The sequence below is a fragment of the Gymnoscopelus microlampas genome (genome assembly GCF_963454915.1).
Source record: "Gymnoscopelus microlampas genome assembly, chromosome: 22".
In the NCBI taxonomy this organism is placed as follows: Eukaryota; Metazoa; Chordata; class Actinopteri; order Myctophiformes; family Myctophidae; genus Gymnoscopelus; species Gymnoscopelus microlampas.
In genome coordinates, this window is record NC_139959.1 from 1,141,856 (window position 1) to 1,164,224 (window position 22,369).

The window sequence follows — 22,369 nt, forward strand, 5'->3', positions numbered from 1 at the left end:
AAATGTGATGCTTTCCTTGTTAATTACACTTTGATGCTTATCCTGCTTTCTATTTGACATAAAGCCTTCACGTCTAGTACCTAGACCATTCTAAATTCATTGTGATTCCAAATATCCCGCCAAATGTATTAATAGAAGGTCCACAAGATAGTTAGCAGAGAAGTTTTAGTTTTCATACTGTAGTAAGGGAGGTTGCCACCCATACAGCTGCCTCCAACATGCCCCAATGGGCCAAGAAGCCAAGACCCCTCCTTCTACCTATAAAAGAGCTGGTCACCCAGTTCTCTCTCTCTTTTTCCACTGCGCTTTTGATGACACTGAGGGTTGACGGAGTCCCCTCTTCCACTGCTATCTCCGGGGTGAACATTCCCCCGTGCCTCTCTCCCAACGACCACAGCAACAGGAAGGTTGAGCAGAAGTCCCTTCTCCCTCTCTACAACTGGCCCTGTCCCCTGCACGGACGCTAGCTATCCATGCTAGCCAACGCCTCAGGTTCTCCCAACGAGAAGAACCACCGGCCTACGCCGAGCTCTCCAGCAAAAGCCAGATGCCCTGCTGACCCGGAACAACTGCCCTGCTCCCTCTACTCTACACATGGGCCCTTGGCCACACATCCTGTCTCTTCAAATCCGAGTTTGAATGGAGACTGAGGACTGCTGAACCGCTACCCGATGCCCACGACCAACTGCTCCCTCTCTACACGTGGGCCAAAAGCCACACATACTGTCTCCTCAATCCAAGTTGAGTGGAGACTGAGAAGGACCTCGTGACGTAGTGAAGTAGCAGCACAGACGCTACTGCCCGGACGCTAGCCAAACCTGCTAGCCAACGCCTCATGGTCTCTTCCCCAGAGACAATGGAATCATCTTCTGTCCTATCCCAATGGACCAGGCGAGCATAATGCATTCACATGTGGTGTGGCAACCTGAGTGTAGTGTGAGGGTAGATTAGCTATTTTTAATCATTGATCTTTCTCTTTTCTTTTATGACTTTAATCCCTCTTTCTCCTTTAGTAGATTAACACGTGGCCATTTCCCGATTTGACCTGATTGAATTGTAGATCTGTGATTTTGTATTTTGTTGAGATTTTAACCAGTTTCATCATCTTTTGAGTTATCGATCTATTGTTCTTTTCCCCATTTCATTGGTTGTTTTAATATCTACATAGGAGTTATCTTAATAAACACTTTATTTTGGTATAAACGGAAGTCCTTTTCCAAATGATTTCAATAATTTTCTAACCAGAACCCATGCATCATTACTGTGTCCAAGATTCTTGCGTAGCCCTTTTCATGGTTGTGTGGAGGTGCGAATTAATCCCTTAATTTGCGCAATTCCTTAATTTTTGGTGAAAATCAATATTTTGATAAAATATTTTTAATATTTTCATAATTATCATTAATATTTCCCATAATTATTACGCCATGTCCGCTACATAAAGGGGTGCCCCGTGTGAGGCACAGTCCCTGATGTCTGGTTAGAGAATAATTGGAAATATTGGAAATATTGGAAAAATTGCCAGAGAAAATCTTGTTTAAAATAGGTCTCCCTCCCAAACATCTAATTTCCTGTGGTGGTAAGAGAACAAAGGCACTTTAACCGTGCCCCTTCTCTCCAATCCCCCACAGATATTTAGAGAACTCATGCTGGCGTCATCTGGTGGCCAATTTGCAGAATAATCTGAAGCTCGTGAGTTAGGGTTCGTTGTCAAAGTTTTACCCACTTTTTTGCTGCTAGATTGAGAGCCTAGTGATAGCAACAGTGTGACACCTCACTTCATGATAATATAATGTATTGTCATATCATATAGTATAATACTATATTTTTGACTCTAGCTACGCTGAGTCATCAAGCCTGTTGGAATAGCGATCTGACAAGAGCTAAATTTAAGTCCATGGAGTCTCCCTCCGTGTGTATACACTAGTGGCGTGAACAAATCCGTTACTAATAGTAATAGTCAAATATCCTACATTTGATGCATTGATTAATATATCTGCATTGAATTTAGTTTGATATTGTAATTACTGAATGACCCTCTCCATGGTCGAGGAAGTTCGAAATACAGCATTCTTCACTTCCTGTAGAGTAAAAACAAAAAAATAAGGTCATCACTAATCCTTAGTGTAACCAATAACTACCAATAATTAAACTGCAACAAGTTGATAGGTAAAAGTGAAACTGTGGCACATTTATTTTTGTAACTGGATACAAGCAGACTTGTGCTCCAGTTGTAATTTAGTGACACATAGCAGTAAGCTAAACTAAATTAATAGTTTAAAGCACCTCTCCACCTAGGGTGTAGAGAAAGTGCTGTGGTGTGTGTGGGACAACTAGAAGGAGACATTTTTAGTGCCATAAACGGCCTCCATTTGTCTCTAGCCTCCAACACACACGCCCACACACACACATACCTCGCACCCACCCTTTTGAACACCCCTTAAACGGGCACAGAGGGAGGGGGGGCGAGGAAGCCTGGTCCTTATCTTGCATGTCATAAACCACAGGCAGTGACAGAATGGCCAGTGAACCACCTTTGTCTAGTTCATACTAGTGACTGTCTTGTAGTAACTAATAGTCCATACTGTGGCAGTGTAAGACACTTTTATAGTAAAGGGCCAATGTTATTTAAAGATTAATACACTTTGAGTTTGGGTATAGTTTCTCGTTCTAACTCTATTCTAAGACTAACTTGCAGTATGTGTTGTAACCGCATGAGTGAATCCTATCCTTGTCGTTTACTTCCCATATGTGAGACTTCCCTGTCGAGTCTGACTGATTAGTCATAGAAAGAGCGAGTAGCGCAACAAGATGTCTGAGCCCTCCACTCCCCTCAGCTACTCCGATATAATCGGTCAGTTAATAACATTGTTAACAGTGATATTGGGGTTAGTTTTAATATACTTAGATCCTTTAAAAGGGCTCCGTCACGTGTTACACTCAGTTGTATACACAATAAAACACGCCATGGAGTTTTTAACAGACAGCTTTGACCCTAAACTGCAAGACACTGTTCGATTTGACTGTGATAGAGATATGAGTCAAACTGTAGCATGTCACCTGGTTGCACCTTTTAAAACAGCTAAAGGTCAAACTAACATAGAACAGACTGGGTGTGCTCTACCAACTAACAAAATGCTGAGAGCCGATTTAGGCCAGCAAAATACTCAGTTAGAAGTGGCACAACACCAAATAAAACAGCAAACTGCCATGCTAGATGCAGCCGTAAAGGCCTCTCAACAGCAGACAGCTATACTGAATGCGGCAACAGGTTACATCACCATGCTACAGAACTTTAACATAGGACTGGAGCAAGCAAAAACGCAACAAAATGGTGAGATAACCTTAGCCAAACAGCAAATTGGTCAACTGCAAGACACTGTCATTGAACTAAAATTGCTCATTGCAGAAAACTTCACGCAAAACAGTGTCAAGTTACAAATAGCACAAGACAGTGTCACTCAATTGCGGGATAGAACTGAGCTCCTAGAGAAAGGTAACTGGATCAGTAAGAATGACTTTGTTAAAAGGTTCCATGACCTCCAAGGCCAATCAAAGGCACTCTCTGGTCAGCCTCGAAATGATCATTACCCTGTGTCACAGCAACAGCCTCTGGTAGAGAGACCTCCCATTCAGGCTGAACACCATGTCCAAGGACACGCCTCAGTTAGCTTGCCCGCCATGTTACCGTCTTTTCAATCTTTTCAGAACATACCTCCAGCGGCCGGGCAACCTGCCCTCGAGCCATATGCCTGGGGTTATGCCGCATTGAATGCACCAGTACCCCTACCTCAAACCACGGGGGGGTGCCAGCCGGCGCATCCGCTGAGTAATATCGACTTAGCCAAAGTTGCCAAATTCATCCCACCTTTCGACCCAAAGCCCGGTGAATCTTACTTGGAGGATATAGAATATCACTTAGCAGAATGTGGTGTAAGTGACACAGATACTAAGGTTAAATTGATTTATCAAACCGCAAACCGCGAGGTAAATGGTTTTATCAGGCGACAGACAAACGAGGTCCGAGCAAATTGGCCCGTTCTGTGTCAAGCGATAATTGAAGAATTTGCTGATCACCGAGCCTTAGGGGGTTTGTTGTCCGCCGTGTCCGTCTGTCAACACGAAGGTGAAGAAGTTAATCAATTTTATAACCGTTTGAGGATTGCATTTTTTGGTAACAAAAATGTTCCGGATATGGAGGAAGATGTCAATTTCAAGGATTTGTTCTTGAATAATTTACACCCTTCCATTAAAAAGCACATCCCTATTGGAATCAATTCTAAAAGGCCCGCCGCTGAGTTACGAAATCTGGCACGGGCAGCTTTTGATAGAGAATGCAATGAACCTCACAGTGCATCTTGTAAAATTGTGGATGCCCAAATCAATAGGTGGCAGCCCAGGAGACAGGACGACCACGGTCTATACAGGGGGGGGGACCACCTAGCTCCCTCGTGGAGATGTGCTCGGTCCTCCTCAAACGACCGCGGTCGCCCTCCCTCACGGGATAACTATGGCACAAAACATGAGAACCCTGAGTGTGTAAAACAGCTCCCAGCTGAGATCCCCAAAGAATCACGACGGCAAAGAAAGGCACGCGAACACGCGGCCACACAAAATTCAAGCCCAGTCTGTGACAATTGGAGGAGGCCTAATCGCGTTTAGCAAACAGAAACACTGTGACTATTTCCAATGTATGTTTCAGATGACACCACTTCACAATAGTTTGTGTTTCATCGGAAACATCAGGGGGGTCCGGTATATATATATATATCTGTTGTTTTCAAAATTTCAAACTTTTTGTCAAAATTTTTACTTTTTGCACAGAGGTCTCTCAAACTTTTTGTCAAATTTTAAACTTTTTGTGCATTTGGGTCTCCTTGTACAAACCCAAAGGTGACCTGCCCTGTGTTTAAAAGGAAACATTTGCGTTAACAGGTTGCAATGTTTATAGACATGCAGCAAAACTACATTGGCTTACAAACTAATGTATACATGCACCCCATCAAACTAGTAAAATAGTAAAGAGTCAACAGTCAAATGTGTTCATAAAGGGTAGATCAGGTTACTCAAAATAACATGGGCCTCTCTCCAAGACGCTTAACAAGTTCATTTTGTGTCTCACCTAACTAACCTCCTCAGTCATTCTATGATAATGAACACTGTCTGGTTTGTGTGCTTGAATAGTTTACTAACCCTAGGTGGATTAAAAGCATGCTATTAACAAGGTACACTGTAATTCCACTCACGTTTAGTGAGGTTTCCTCTCTTTGCCCTACCAAAAGTGTATTACACTGATAGTGATGTATGATGGTTGCTACAAGAACCCAGTTAACAGGAACTGGACTAACTAAGACTTGTAGTGTTGTTCAGTCAATTCAGCTATAATAGAAATTGTTGTCTCTGCACACAGGATGTGACTAAGGGGAGGAGCAAGACCCTTGTTACATAGGTTCTCAAATCTGCAGCAACTTCTTAACCTTAGTTAAAAACCATACAAACTTTAACCTGTACCTCTTACAAAGAATGTGTTATAATTGGTTGTCTTAAACAGGAAGTAAGTACTTATTATCCAGGCAAGGACTAATCCATTTCCTTATCATCCAAGTAAATCAGGATTTACCCTAGTGGACAACCAACCAAACTCTTTGAGAGAATAAGCATTCATGTTGGACTTCCGATCTGCTCTTGTGTAACCAAGCCAAAAAGGTCACCCAGTGTATATATATATTCCAGCAAGCGTGAGCTCTCACATCTAAAAGTCACAAAAAGTGCTACCACATTACTCCTCAAAATGATACCCCAATATATATTAGGAATTTTCTTTTTTTTTTGGTCTCTGATTGTGGGATCGCTAAAGCGATCACACTAATGTTATCTTGCATATTTATTGTGGGATCGCTAAAGCGATCACACTAATGTTATTGTGCATATTTATTATTATTATATATTTATTCCGCCCGTTTTTTGGCACCTAACTAGTCCTTCATACTTTTAGCTACAAACTCCGTTCCAACTCTTCAACGTTCGGCCTACTCAGGACATGTCGGCTTACATTCAAATTTTTGAAATAATTTGTACTTTTAGAGATATTGCACTTTTTACTTCTAAAAAAAGCCCATTCATTTCAATGGGGAAATTCATACTTTTAGCTAGAAACTCCGTTCCAACTCTATAACGTTCAGCCTACTTAGGACATATTGGCTACCATTTGAATTTTTGAAATAATTTGTACTTTTAGAGATATTTCACTTTTTACTGCTAAAACAATCCCATTCATTTCAATGGAGAAATGCTATTTAGCCACAGTGGAGCCTAGCAACTGCTTATTATACCCTAACAACACCATATTAGAGCCTAGCAACCACCTATTATACCCTAGCAACCACCTATTACACCCTAGCAACCACCGTTTTACCCTAGCAACCACCTTTTGTACCCTAGCAACCGTATATTAGACCATATAAACTGCATATTAAACCTTAGCAACCCCCTATTAGACCCTAGCAACCACGTATTACACCCTAGCAACCACCTGTTTACCCTAGCAACCACCCGTTTTACCCCAGCAACCACCAATTAGACCCTAGCAACCACCTATTAGACCCTAGCAACCGCTTATTAGGCCCTAGCAACCACCTTTTTTACCTTAGCAACCACCTGTTTTACCCTAGCAACCACCTATTAGACCCTAGCAACCGCCTATTAGACCCTAGCAACCGCCTATTAGAACTTAACTATCACTGTTTTACCCAAAAAAAAATACATTTTACACTATTCAACACTGCCAACACTATAAAAACTTTTAACACTAATACTTTAACACCTTTCAAACCTTTCAAACCTTTAGAACCTTTAGAACCTTTCAAACCTTTAGAACCTTTAGAACATTTAGAACCTTTCAAACCATTCAAACCTTTAGAACCTTTCAAACCTTTAGAACCTTTCAAACCTTTAGAACCTTTCAAACCTTTCAAACCTTTCAAACTTTTCAAAACCTTCAAACCCTTTAAACCTTTCAAACCTTTCAAACCTATAACACTACTAACACTATCAATACTCAATACCTGCAACATTCTTAGCGATCCCACACTGTTTCTTCAGGAACAGTACTTTCTAGTTGTGGGATCGCTAAAGCGATCACACTACTGTTATTGTGGACGGTGTTTTTTTGGCACCTAACTAGTCCTTCATACTTTTAGCTACAAACTCCGTTCCAACTCTTCAACGTTCGGCCTACTCAGGACATGTCGGCTTACATTCAAATTTTTGAAATAATTTGTACTTTTAGAGATATTGCACTTTTTACTTCTAAAAAAAGCCCATTCATTTCAATGGGGAAATTCATACTTTTAGCTAGAAACTCCGTTCCAACTCTATAACGTTCAGCCTACTTAGGACATATTGGCTACCATTTGAATTTTTGAAATAATTTGTACTTTTAGAGATATTTCACTTTTTACTGCTAAAACAATCCCATTCATTTCAATGGAGAAATGCTATTTAGCCACAGTGGAGCCTAGCAACTGCTTATTATACCCTAACAACACCATATTAGAGCCTAGCAACCACCTATTATACCCTAGCAACCACCTATTACACCCTAGCAACCACCGTTTTACCCTAGCAACCACCTTTTGTACCCTAGCAACCGCATATTAGACCATATAAACTGCATATTAAACCTTAGCAACCCCCTATTAGACCCTAGCAACCACGTATTACACCATAGCAACCACCTTTTTACCCTAGCAACCACCCGTTTTACCCCAGCAACCACCTTTTTTACCCTAGCAACCACCAATTAGACCCTAGCAACCACCTATTAGACCCTAGCGACCGCTTATTAGGCCCTAGCAACCACCTGTTTTACCCTAGCAACCACCTGTTTTACCCTAGCAACCACCTATTAGACCCTAGCAACCGCATATTAGACCCTAGCAACCGCCTATTAGAACCTAGCTATCACTGTGTTACCCTAAAAAAATACATTTTACACTATTCAACACTGCCAACACTATAAAAACTTTTAACACTAATACTTTAACACCTTTCAAACCTTTCACACCTTTCAAACCTTTCAAACCTTTAGAACCTTTAGAACCTTTAGAACCTTTAGAACCTTTCAAACCATTCAAACCTTTAGAACCTTTCAAACCTTTAGAACCTTTCAAACCTTTAGAACTTTTAGAACCTTTAGAACCTTTCAAACCTTTAGAACCTTTAGAACCTTTCAAACCTTTAGAACCTTTCAAACCTTTAGAACCTTTCAAACCATTCAAACCTTTCAAACCATTCAAACCTTTAGAACCTTTCAAACCTTTAGAACCTTTCAAACCTTTCAAACCTTTCAAACCTTTCAAACCTTTCAAACTTTTCAAACCCTTCAAACCCTTTAAACCTTTCAAACCTTTCAAACCTTCAAACCTATAGCACTATTAACACTATCAATACTCAATACCTGCAACATTCTTAGCGATCCCACACTGTTTCTTCAGGAACAGTACTTTCTAGTTATTATTATTATTCCGCCCGTTTTTTGGCACCTAACTAGTCCTTCATACTTTTAGCTACAAACTCCGTTCCAACTCTTCAACGTTTGGCCTACTCAGGACATGTCGGCTATTATTCAAATTTTTGAAATAATTTGTACTTTTAGAGATATTGCACTTTTTACTTCTAAAAAAAGCCCATTCATTTCAATGGGGAAATTCATACTTTTAGCTAGAAACTCCGTTCCAACTCTATAACGTTCAGCCTACTTAGGACATATTGGCTACCATTTGAATTTTTGAAATAATTTGTACTTTTAGAGATATTTCACTTTTTACTGCTAAAACAATCCCATTCATTTCAATGGAGAAATGCTATTTAGCCACAGTGGAGCCTAGCAACTGCTTATTATACCCTAACAACACCATATTAGAGCCTAGCAACCACCTATTATACCCTAGCAACCACCTATTACACCCTAGCAACCACCGTTTTAGCCTAGCAACCACCTTTTGTACCCTAGCAACCGCATATTAGACCATATAAACTGCATATTAAACCTTAGCAACCCCCTATTAGACCCTAGCAACCACGTATTACACCCTAGCAACCACCTGTTTACCCTAGCAACCACCCGTTTTACCCCAGCAACCTCCTGTTTTACCCTAGCAACCACCAATTAGACCCTAGCAACCACCTATTAGACCCTAGCAACAGCTTATTAGGCCCTAGCAACCACCTGTTTTACCCTAGCAACCACCTGTTTTACCCTAGCAACCGCCTATTAGACCCTAGCAACCGCCTAGCTATCTAGCTATCACTGTTTTACCCTAAAAAATACATTTTACACTATTCAATACTGCCAACACTATAAAAACTTTTAACACTAATACTTTAACACCTTTCAAACCTTTCACACCTTTCAAACCTTTAGAACCTTTCAAACCTTTAGAACCTTTCAAACCATTCAAACCTTTAGAACCTTTCAAACCTTCAGAACCTTTCAAACCATTCAAACCTTTAGAACCTTTCAAACCTTTAGAACCTTTCAAACCTTTAGAACCTTTCAAACTTTTCAAACCCTTCAAACCCTTTAAACCTTTCAAACCTTTCAAACCTTTCAAACCTATAACACTACTAACACTATCAATACTCAATACCTGCAACATTCTTAGCGATCCCACACTGTTTCTTCAGGAACAGTACTTTCTAGTTTATAATGTTTTCTTAGGTGTGTTTGTGATTATCCGAAAGCCCTCTCAGAAAATAGGAAACAGACAGTAGTGACTGCCAATGCCTAAAAGGTAAATTTCTTTCAAGCAATCAGATCCAGTGTCACTAGATCAGCTTAATGAAAGAGTTGCCATTGACATGTGAATGCATATGCTATGCTTTCTATGTTCCTGTTGTCCTCTCACATTTTCTTTTGTGTTATCAAAGGTCGTGACGTCAACGTTTCGTTTCGTCTGATATTGATAACAAGGGGAGGTCTGTAATGATAATGCCGAGGCTGCCAGGTGTGGACATAGAAAGCAAAGCAATTTGTTTTTCTTTACTTCACATAACCAAATGGACCCTTGGCTTAGCGCGAAAGACCCCCCCTTTTCTTTCAGAGGGAACACAGATCTCCTAAGGATGCATGCTTTGAGATAAGGAGAAACCTTTATTGCTCAATGGAATGTCGTCAGAGACACACGTCCTACTTGGGTGTCTCTCTCTCTCTCTCTCTCTCTGTCCGGCATCCTTTAAGAGATAAGAATGAAACCGGAGACTTTTATGACATGTAAGCATGTCTTGCTTTTCTGCCCCAATATCACACACACAGACTAACTGAACAAGACCATGAGCAACAAGAACTTTGAATAAATTGGCTTATGTATTATGTTCTGTGACTTCAAAATATATATTTATTGTCCTGTATTATGACTACAACAATAATATGGTGTTTTAAATGTGATGCTTTCCTTGTTAATTACACTTTGATGCTTATCCTGCTTTCTATTTGACATAAAGCCTTCACGTCTAGTACCTAGACCATTCTAAATTCATTGTGATTCCAAATATCCCGCCAAATGTATTAATAGAAGGTCCACAAGATAGTTAGCAGAGAAGTTTTAGTTTTCATACTGTAGTAAGGGAGGTTGCCACCCATACAGCTGCCTCCAACATGCCCCAATGGGCCAAGAAGCCAAGACCTCTCCTTCTACCTATAAAAGAGCTGGTCACCCAGTTCTCTCTTTTTCCACTGCGCTTTTGATGACACTGAGGGTTGACGGAGTCCCCTCTTCCACTGCTATCTCCGGGGTGAACATTCCCCCGTGCCTCTCTCCCAACGACCACAGCAACAGGAAGGTTGAGCAGAAGTCCCTTCTCCCTCTCTACAACTGGCCCTGTCCCCTGCACGGACGCTAGCTATCCATGCTAGCCAACGCCTCAGGTTCTCCCAACGAGAAGAACCACCGGCCTACGCCGAGCTCTCCAGCAAAAGCCAGATGCCCTGGTCCCTCTACTCTACACGTGGGCCCTTGGCCACACATCCTGTCTCTTCAAATCCGAGTTTGAATGGAGACTGAGGACTGCTGAACCGCTACCCGATGCCCACGACCAACTGCTCCCTCTCTACACGTGGGCCAAAAGCCACACATACTGTCTCCTCAATCCAAGTTGAGTGGAGACTGAGAAGGACCTCGTGACGTAGTGAAGTAGCAGCACAGACGCTACTGCCCGGACGCTAGCCAAACCTGCTAGCCAACGCCTCATGGTCTCTTCCCCAGAGACAATGGAATCATCTTCTCTCCTATCCCAATGGACCAGGCGAGCATAATGCATTCACATGTGGTGTGGCAACCTGAGTGTAGTGTGAGGGTAGATTAGCTATTTTTAATCATTGATCTTTCTCTTTTCTTTTATGACTTTAATCCCTCTTTCTCCTTTAGTAGATTAACACGTGGCCATTTCCCGATTTGACCTGATTGAATTGTAGATCTGTGATTTTGTATTTTGTTGAGATTTTAACCAGTTTCATCATCTTTTGAGTTATCGATCTATTGTTCTTTTCCCCATTTCATTGGTTGTTTTAATATCTACATAGGAGTTATCTTAATAAACACTTTATTTTGGTATAAACGGAAGTCCTTTTCCAAATGATTTCAATAATTTTCTAACCAGAACCCATGCATCATTACTGTGTCCAAGATTCTTGCGTAGCCCTTTTCATGGTTGTGTGGAGGTGCAAATTAATCCCTTAATTTGCGCAATTCCTTAATTTTTGGTGAAAATCAATATTTTGATTTTTCATAAAATATTTTTAATATTTTCATAATTATCATTAATATTTCCCATAATTATTACGCCATGTCCGCTACATCAGTATACACCACCGTTATGACATTGTACTTGACCATTAAGTGTCACTCAAATACCCATGATTTCATGTTGTCGACATTGGAACATTATTATGAATAGAAATTACATTTCTCTTTGTCTTTTAAGGCTTTGTAAATTGAAGTTGCACAGGGCAGATATGACAAATAACTTATATTCAATATTTATTATATTCAATTGTAGCTCTTCTATTTTCCACTGTTTTTGAAAATGAAATTGTATTAATATGTTGCAACATGGAAACGATTATGCAAAAAAAGAATTGCGATTATCTCAAATAATTGCAATTAGTCAGTTGTGTGATTGTGTGTCAGTGACATACCTGGTTTGTTATGTGTTCTCTCCTCTATGTCAGTGACATACCTGGTTTGCACCCAGATGAGTGTTTGTCAGGTGATAGGATCGTTGCCGTACCTCACAAGCAGCTGTGAGACCGAGATATTCATTACCGGTAAGTAAATCTGTAATGATTTAACAGAAAAGAAAAATAGATAACTAGACAAGATATTATATGAGGTGTGTGTGTGTGTGTGTGTGTGTGTGTGTGTGTGTGTGTGTGTGTGTGTGTGTGTGTGTGTGTGTGTGTGTGTGTGTGTGTGACAGCACGGTGTTGTCTCAACACTGATACAGTGTTAATTCTGACGGCATTTTTTTTGTTTTTAGTCACATTGTGGTCATCTGATTTTCTTTTGTTTTTGTCTGGTTTTAGTCAATTAAAATCTACAGTTGATGTTGTCGACTAAAATGTATTTTGGCGGGCCTTGATGGCGTGATTTATATGGCTTAGGAGCAGGACACCTGCGTGCAACCAAGCATAAAATGAATAGTTCTTACTGGATCTCTTCTCCCCAGACCCTCCCTAACATTTTAGACTAGTTTTTATTTGTTGACAAAATTGGCAATATGTGGCCCGGACCGCTGGTCTAGCAGTCCGAGCACCTAGGATACAATGTAGCCTGACAGCGCGTCGCGGGTTCGAGTCCTAATCCCGACGTCCTTTGCTGCGTGTCACTCCCCATTTCCTGTCAGCCTACTGTCCTATCAATAATAAAGGCATGAAAAGACCCAAAATAAATCTCAATATAAATGAGATAAATGTATAAATGTTAATGTATTTAGTCATGGTATTAGTACGGTTAGTTTTTAGTTAGTTTTCGTCAGTGAAGAAAAGTAGTCGACAAAAATGTTTTTTCCTAGTTTTAGTCCAGTGGTTCTCAACCTGTGGTTTTGGGAGGGTCCCAGAAAGTGAAAATGTAAGGACTTTTAAGACCTACCTAAAAAGTGTTATGAAAAAATACTGCATCCAAAGTAAACTATACTATAAAAACTGGTCAAACATTGGCCAAATTGTCAAATAATATAAGAAAGAGGCAAAAATCGTGAAAATAGCTGATCTACAAGCTCACAGCGCCTAGCATTGCAAGGCGTTGTGAGCTTGTAGATTGGCTATTTTCACAATATTTGTGTGGAACCGAGTCAAACAAAACTTAAAGGGGAATTTTGGACCACGGTTTTCTTACCTTTTCTATGATGTTATGATATCTTAGGATGAATCGTACAGTAGAAAAAATTCATAACTCCGTCCGTCACAGCTAAAAACGCGCAGCAATATGCCTTGCGCTAGATCGCATATTTTGATATATTTCATATTTCAATCTCGAGATTTCAATGTCGTCTAGCGAGACTTCCGGTGGGGCGCATTCAAGACAATCACATTGCATAGTGTTCTGTCACTATGAACGTCAGATCTAAAAATAAAAAAGCTATCAAAATATGTGATCTAGCGATTGGCGCGCGCTTTTAGCTGTGGCGGACCCGGGATGGAGTCATGCCATTTTTCTACTGTACCATTCATCCTAGACTATCATAACATAGAAAAGGTAAGAAAAACGTGGTCCAAAATTCCCCTTTAACGCCTCAACAGTTCCAAGTGCTTGTCAGGGTGTAGGGGTCCCCAGTTCAAATAGGATTATTTTGGGGGGTCCCCAGTTCAAATAGGATTATTTTGGGGGGTCCCCGGTTCAAACATGATTATCGCCTTTTCAGTTCTGACTGATACAGTATTTTTTTTACAACAGGAGGTCACAAAGGTCAGCCGTACGTGTGTGATCAGAGGGTGAAGAGCTTCCTCCAGTGGACCAAGACCCTCAATGACAACGTCACCATGCACAAGTGTGTTGTCGGAGGCCATTACTGCTTCCCTCACCCCCCACAGACCTTCTTCACTCAGTCTGTGGCAGGTGGCCCAGGTCAGTTTTACACAGACTAACCCATTAACCCTTTAAGACCGGTAACACATCTCTGTCATTTTAGATTTATTTGGCTATTCAAAAATAGCAGATATACAAGCTCATGAGCTATGAGCTATTTTGTTCCAGGGACCTCCACAAGCAAAGATTTGAGTTAAAAATGTTTCAAAAAATATATGTATTAAAAAATGTGCACAAATGTTCAAGAGTTTTCAAAAATAGCTTACCGTAGTTGTTTAGTTTATTTTTGGAACACAAAAATACTTCTGTGACCCAGGGGTAGCGGAATGACGTCAGGACTTCAGTACTCTGTTATTATATTAGAAATGGTTCTCTTCCAGCCAGTATTCCTCTATAATATCATGTTATCATTATTTACATTCTCTCCTTCCAGCTGGTATTCCTCTGGTGGCTGCAGCTGAGCTGAAGATGGAGTTAGAATCTCTTCAGTACAGAGAGCATAGAAGACTTGCAGTTCAAGGACACACCATGGCTGTCACATACCTGACCTGTCCAAAGAGCCCTGACCCTAACCAGGACCAGGTATTGTGTACATTTACAGTTAATAGTATCCAATAAAAAAATGTTGTCACTGCTGTTGTATCCTACTGACTCAACTACCAGTGAGCAGCTCCCACCGGGAGGATGTTTTTATAATAGTTTGTTTGTACCTCTTAACATTAACCTCATATTGCAGATCACATTTTGCCCTTTTAATAGATCTGGCACATTTACATCACAGAATAACCAGGTTTATCCATATTGAGTAAATAAACAAACTAGTATGAAATGTCAGAATGTTCATCTATTATGACATGGCCAGAATAGGGATGCTAGACTTCACACAACATGGCTGAGGTCTTCAACCTGTTCCATTATGCCACGGGTCTTCAATGTTTTTTCAGATCAAGGACCCCTTAGCTGAGAGAGATGGAGCAGGGACCCCCACTACATATTGTATAGAATTGTGTAGCAGATTAAACTTTTTCATAGATTTTATGGATAGCTTCATAGACTTGTTTGACAGCACTGTCATCAGTGTTGTGTAAATTAATGTTTGTTTGTTTGTTTGTTTACACGTTATATTTTCTATTAATATGTTTGATTCATGTTAATGTGTATTTTCAGACATTTAACCATTTAAACCCTCAATACTTGTACTTGATCTGCTCTTTTCCCCCCCTCTACACCAAACCTCTTTGCCGAAAATAGGCGATCTACAAGCTCACAAGCTTGTAGATCTGGTGACACTGCACAGAACTGTGAATGTGCTCTAAAAGGGACATTTCTTGTAAACACTTGTATGCACTCACTCACTTTATTATCTAACTATATAAATGGCGACCGACTTCCGCACCCTCGGTGTCCACACCCCACAGCTCTGTTATCGAATAAACAACGCACCGCCAGACCACATGTCGCCAACTGACTCGCCACGGCCGCCGCGCTGAATTTACGCCTCGCGTAGGGGACATCTCACTGCACACTACACCTTTTCCACCGCGCAACATAATTAATTCTACTCACCAAATGTCGGACAAAACGGAAGGGGAGGCAGCTTCGTACCGTTTACCGTGCGCACCACCTCATCACCACAACAGCAGCCAGCCGCTGCGGTTTTTTTTTCCTTTTTTTCAAAACTTTTTTTTTGGTCACCATTTTCTCCAGGCACCATTTCTGGTGTAACGTGCGGCAGCATGCGCTGGGTTGCGCCGCCATTGCACTCTGCCCATCTCCTCCACACCAACACACACGCAGCTCCTTTGCTTCAACCCCCCCCCCCCCCCCCCCCTTCTTAGTACCTCCTTTGTTCCACCCAGGCCGTTACTTTCACTTCACTCATGTCTCGATCACACTATGTCCGTCCTTCACGTGCCATGTTCATCCCAAACACAAAAACAAACAACTCGGGTTGCCAAGTCGTTGGCATGCCAGGTTCTCTAAAAACAAGCGCCAGAAACAAGCAACCACCTTCATGAAAAAAAAAACAACACCGAAGGGGTCCGCCATGTTCCAGGGGGGTCCCCGCGCGTCCCAACACTCCACAGGGGGTCCGTCGACCAGCAGGGGGTCCGCGGGGGTCCCCCTCAAACATCAAAAAAAAAAAAAATTCAATTTTTTTTTTTTTTTTTTTTTTACTTTTCCACAGTTTTACTCCAGCAATTTGAGTACCCCAATATACACGCGGCCACGCTGGGCCCCGTGCGCGGCTGGGGTTGAGGGGGGCGTAGCCCCCCGAAACTCTAGTAGATTTATATATGTAGTTTAGTCATTTATGCACTGTATGCTTCTCCTCTCTCCCTATGAGATGACTGGGTGCATTTCTCCTTTCCGACATGTCGCCTTTCCGACGTTGACGAACCCTATACCTAACCCTAACCCTAACCCTAACCGCACGCGGAAGCCACTAGTCGGAGTGGTGAGATGTCGGAATGGAGAGTGAACACCGAGATGACTATCCTTTAACTGCAATGATGAGCCTGCACAACCAAGAATTTCACCCACTTACTTGTAATGTGATGTGACAATAAAGATTGATTCTGATTCTGATTCTGATGATCTGCTATTTTTGGAGAATGTTCCCCTCAGAGTAGGGATGCTAGGGTTGAGGTGGTTAATAATAATACATAAATAATACAAAATAATCCTATCACACAAAGATTTGGCAGCCTGTAGTAACTCTGAGGACACCATAGGGGTCCTGGACCCCCTGTTGAAGGCCCCTGCTCTATGTATAAAAGCTGCTTGTTGTCTCCAGGTGACTGAGCAGTCAGGAGGGGTGTTGGCCCCCCCACACGGTGATCAGAGGACAGAGGAGCCCCCCGCCCACGACGTCTCTGCAAACAAACGAAAAAGAAAACTTCCAAACAGGTCAATATCACCTGGATTAAAGTTCTCAGTTCTCAGTTCTCGCCACGACCAGGGCTCAGCTCCGGCACAAATGAAGCCGGTACCTGCCTGCTGTGCTCTGGCAAATCTAGAAGGTGCTCCAATACGTTTTTATTTTAGGCTATTTGTTATTAATTCAACTTTAACATTTCCCCTCAATGTCCCTTCCTGCAATGGAAAAGGACCGTGGATTAAAAGAAACCGAGTTACGTTTGTAAATTCAAACACTTTATTATTTGCTGTTAGAAAAATGGTTTCGCCCGCTCTGCAAATAACGCAAAGGCCCTGCATTACTATTAGTCGGATTCATGAGCTCCGGCACCTAATAATTAACCCATCAACCCATTAAGACCTGAGGCCGATTCTACAAATGCCTTCAAATTCCTAGCAAATGTATCGTTGCTGTCGGGCAGAAACCTCTTATTATATTTTAACCTTTTGTGTTTTTTTGTAAATTAACGCCCTACTTGATCATACTACAGCTTCACACTGAAGCTTTAATTTTTTAATTTGAATACTGAAAAGTAACAGTTTTGGACATTTGAGGTTTCCACCAGACAACGTATAGCTAAAATCTAAAATAACACAGATGCTTTCCCAGTTTTAATGCGTTAAGCACTGGCCACGTAAACATATGGCCTACCTACTCTCGCTCATTGTCACATCGTTGCTCAATCGATGACTGTGATGATCAATCATGTGCCATACTACAGTCTTTATTTTTTACTATATACATATAACAAAAGATAGCACGCATTTCTCACCACCCTTTCTCTAAACGGCAGCACTGGTGGTGGTCCTTTTGGTAGCATTTCGTAGTGTGTGGGAACGCAGAGGTGTATGAGAAGTCGTCAGTCTAACAGCCGTAATAATCAAAATATAAAGTACAATATTTGCCTCTGAAATGTAGTGGAGTAGAAGTAAAATTATTGAAAATTGGAAAAGTAAAACATTTACACCACTGGTAAATTGTAGAAAACCATCAGGTGGTTATAAGTCAGCTCCATTTCCACAGCATGGAGGGTGAAGAGCTGGAGGAGAGGAGGAGTGAGACACAATCTGAGGAAGACAGATCTCCAAGACCATCAGCTGACCTACAGGTTGACCCAGGAGGTATGTGACCTCTGACCTCAGCTGTCATGTCAAGTCAAATGTATTAATAAAGCACAGTTAACCCATTCAGTCCGGGAAAGCATATGTGTCATTTTATATTTTAGCAATAGATACACAGGTATATAGCACATTGCTTCTCAAAGTGGGGTCCGGGTGTCCTGTGTGTCGTCAATGTGTGTGTGTGTGTGTGTGTGTGTGTGTGTGTGTGTTTCTTTGCACAGAAGATGACGGTGGGCTGTCCTGGGAAAGTGCCTCTTGGCCGCGGCACAGAGCAGAACTGTCGGACCACCTGAGCCGAGGGGGGTTGTTCCAGGACAGCCTCACACAGAGGTTCCACTATGATGACAAGGACTGTCTGCTGCACTGGACCAACCTGCACCCTGCCCACTGGACCCCCGGGCAGCCCACCCACTTCTGCTCCAATGTGGACTGTCCTGGATACTACCAAGTTACCATACTAGGTAACATTACTTATGTTTATATACTGTTTAATGTAGTTCTATTTATATAACTGTCCTGGATACTACCAAGTCACTATATGACATTACGTATGTGTGTTTATACTGTTTAATGAGTGCATTGCACACTGTATAACTTAGGCCCCTTTTACACGACAACGGTCTCTAGAGAAAACGGCAAAATAAAATATCAGATGTGCCGTCCGTTTAAACGACAAGTACATTTAAGTGAAATCGCGTCTCCATGTAAACATGCAATACGGGGGAAACGGCAAAACGTGTGACGCCAAGGCTCACATCTTGATACCAGAGTGCTGGCGTAAAAAAACAGCTGTGATAGGAAGTTCAACGGAAGTGGTTCTACGCATGTGTGACTGGTCTATCTGGCAGCGCGTCACAACGCCACCTAGCCTCCTGGCATGCACACTACAGCGTTTTCAATCACTGTTGTGTCTCTAAATAAAAAGTGAGACTGCAATGGCACTTTGTCGTTTTCTGTTCTGATCGTTACCGTGTAAACGTGGTCTTAGTTATATGTTATATTTTGCTTAACAACATCAACTGGTGTCCCTATTCTCTGTATTTAGTATGACTGTTCTATGGTGTGTGTTTTTGAACAGGCCTGAACAGAGACATCGCCATAGACGCTGCATTCCTTCCTGTGGTGAGTGCTGAGGACCCCAGAGCTGTGGGGATGGTTCAGGACCCCCAGCAGGACCCCCAACCCAACACCCTGCTGTCCTGCCTCATGTCCGGGTTCCTCTGCCCTCCGAGTGACCCTACGACCCCTCCTCACCCAGGTACACACTGCCGTCCTAGGAAGTGACATCACAGTCACATCCGTTCTTCTAGGAAGTGACATCATAGTCACATCCAGGTACACACCATAGATATAGAAACCTAGATACCTCATTGACCTCTGCAGTTCGTTGGAGCGACCTGTATCGCGGCCGCCATTTTAGAGGGGGCACGTTGCCACTCAAAGATACTACTGGCCATTCACAGCGCCTTGACTACTGGCCAATCACAGCGCGTCTAACTGACTAGCTGCTGCGCGCTGCCTCTCAAAGGGTTAAGGGCTGGGTTACGAAAAGACCCACCCCCAACTGCCTCTGATTGGCCTACCGAACGTCCCCTTCTGTGACGCACGCAGAAGCTTCCCGCTTGCCCCGTGGAAGCTGGTGCGCACCCGAGATACAGACGCCTCAGAGCCGGAGGAGGCGTCTACCTTTTAAAATATCTATGGTACACACTGCCGTCCAAGGAAAGTGACATCATGCTCTCACACAGAATCAAAGATGGTGGATATTTAGGAAGATAGGCCATCCCCATTTTCCCCACTGGTCTCCTAAAGCTGGACTCACACTACAGGATTTTTTAAATCTTTAATATTTTTTTTATGTGGTATCATCACACACAACAGGATAATCTTATCTCTATCTCTCTCTCTCTTTCACTGACACCTCTGCTGTATGACTGAATGATCTCATTGTAGGAATGAACAAATGAACAGTACAAGGTTCTCTGATCAGATAATATTGAACATGCACACAAAGACACAATACACAATTTTAATATCAAACACTACAGGATTCTATCCAGATTCTCGGGCTTGCCCACAGAATTAATACATTATAAATATAATAAATCAAATTATCACCGGCTATTATTATAACTATTAAAGTCATATTCAAAGTTTTTTATGAGCATACACTGGCGATTGTAGCGAATCAATTCAGTGTGTTTCCTCCTGACTGCGCCTCGCAATAAACACAACACACACACACAGACACACACAAGGGCTTGTTGCCTGATTTGAGCTTCGTCTTACCACCGTGTATTGCGTCTAACAGAGCCAATCTACAAGCTCACAACGCAGCTCATCTGTGCTGTGATCTCAAGGTGGAGCATATAATGATCAGCATTTATCATAATATCGCAGCATGTTTACAATGAAGATAACAGCGAGCCAAGTCGTCATCTTCCAATATACTGTGTAGGCTACTCAGTATATCACAGCTCAAAAGTTGTACAACATGTCACAAAATGACAGCATTCACAATAGGCTCTATGCACAGCAGCTATATTGGAAAGAAATTGGGCCTTACTTCCTTCACAGGTGTTACCAATGATACTAATGAAGGCTCTGTTCCATTCTGGTCAGGGTGCTGATATCGTGCATGTTGGCTGACTAGAAACACTCCATTTTGGTTCTCAAATGGCCCCTTATGGTGGGTGTGTAACTCAGAGAGTGTACAAATGGAACCAAATGGACCCGTAAGGGTCCATTTGGTTCCATTTGTACACTCTCAGAGTTATGGGGTCATTGAAAATAAGACAACCACTATGCCACACTAAATGGAACAGAGCCTTAATTAGTATAATTGGTAACACCTGTGAAGGAAGTAAGGAAGGGGCCAAATTCATTCCCAATATGGCTGCTGTGCATAGAGCCTATTCATTGCCATGAGCGAGTTGCTACTATCTGTAAAAGTCTCCGACCTGGGAACCAACGTGGATGTCATTTCCTATACTGACACTGTGTCAATGACATGTAGAGAACGCTTTGGAAATTGATGGAAGAACACAGGCAAGTGACTGTCACTATATACTGTGGCATCATGAAACAGTTAACATAACATTAACAAAAAGAAAGCTTATTACTGTATGTAGCCTACGTTACTAGCCTACCTACACAATCAGCCGTTCATACAAAGTTGAACAAGGTCGAAATGCATACTGTAGCCTATTGTGTTCTTTTTATCAAGCGACACCCCTGCATGATCGAGTAGATCAGGGGTCTTCAACGTTTTCAGGCCAAGGACCCCCTTGCTGAGAGAGAGATGAAGCAGGGACCCCCTCTATATCGTATAAAATTGTTTTTCAGATAAACTTTTGCTGCCCTTTTTTCCCCCTACACCTATAACTCTTTGTCAAAAATAGCCGATCTACAAGCTCACAACGCCTCGCGCTGCGAGGCGTTGTGAGCTTGTACATCTGCTATTTTTGGCTAAAGTTCTCCTCAGAAAAGGGGATGCTAGGGTTCAAGTGGTTAATGTAAAAAAAAAAACATATCAAACAAAGATTTGGCGGACCCCCTGTAGTATCTCTCAGGACCCCTAGGGGGTCCTCAGAGTTACTACAGGGGGTTACTACAGGGGGTCCTGGAGTAGATAAATGATGCTTTATGCAACCATGGACAGACGCAGGAACAGCGCAGAGTCACTGGTTGAAAGAAGCGCTGCGCTACACAGGTGTACGTTAATTCAATTATGGACGATACTTGGCCAGAATAATACAATCTTGTCGGCCACGTTGGCCGGCCAAGAAAATGCCTGTAGCGGAAAACCTTCTTCCCATTATTCAGTCTCCATGCCAACAGTCCAGTCATTCACTTCACCTCTGTCTCCTTGTAGACTGTCTTTCTCTCGGTCCTCCGCTGTGCCGTTCCATACACTTATGTTTGAAAACCCGACTATCTTGTAGTGTGAGTCTAGCTTAAGTGGGTGCCGTCTGACAGCAGATCTCGTGAACGTCCGATGTTTACTGGTGCTAGATCTATGTTTACTTATTATTATTATTATTATTATTATTATTATTATTATTATTATTATTATTATTACTCTCCGCCAGGAGAGTATTGTTATCACTGCGTTTTCACTTTCTAAACATGACACACCGATTGGTCAAGCCTCACGTGACACGTGAAATACTGTGATCTGATTGGCTAGTGACGCCACCGGGCCTATATATACATGGCATCACTCTGACAGTGTCTCCGCCACTGTC

At 42.0% G+C, this 22,369-nt stretch overlaps 1 protein-coding gene across 1 annotated transcript in view; it reads left to right on the forward strand.

Moving 5' to 3' along the window:
* Nucleotides 1–22,369, forward strand: part of LOC311039071 (RPA-related protein RADX-like) — a gene marked incomplete at its 3' end in the record, with an annotated part of 46,182 nt that overhangs the window by 19,978 nt on the left and 3,835 nt on the right. Inside the window, exons 10-16 of the mRNA XM_084048713.1 lie at nt 12,227–12,322; nt 13,950–14,120; nt 14,515–14,663; nt 16,879–16,991; nt 18,025–18,122; nt 18,344–18,583; nt 19,201–19,380. Coding sequence (XP_083904839.1) covers nt 12,227–12,322; nt 13,950–14,120; nt 14,515–14,663; nt 16,879–16,991; nt 18,025–18,122; nt 18,344–18,583; nt 19,201–19,380 — 1,047 coding nt within the window. The remainder of the gene's footprint in view (nt 1–12,226; nt 12,323–13,949; nt 14,121–14,514; nt 14,664–16,878; nt 16,992–18,024; nt 18,123–18,343; nt 18,584–19,200; nt 19,381–22,369) is intronic.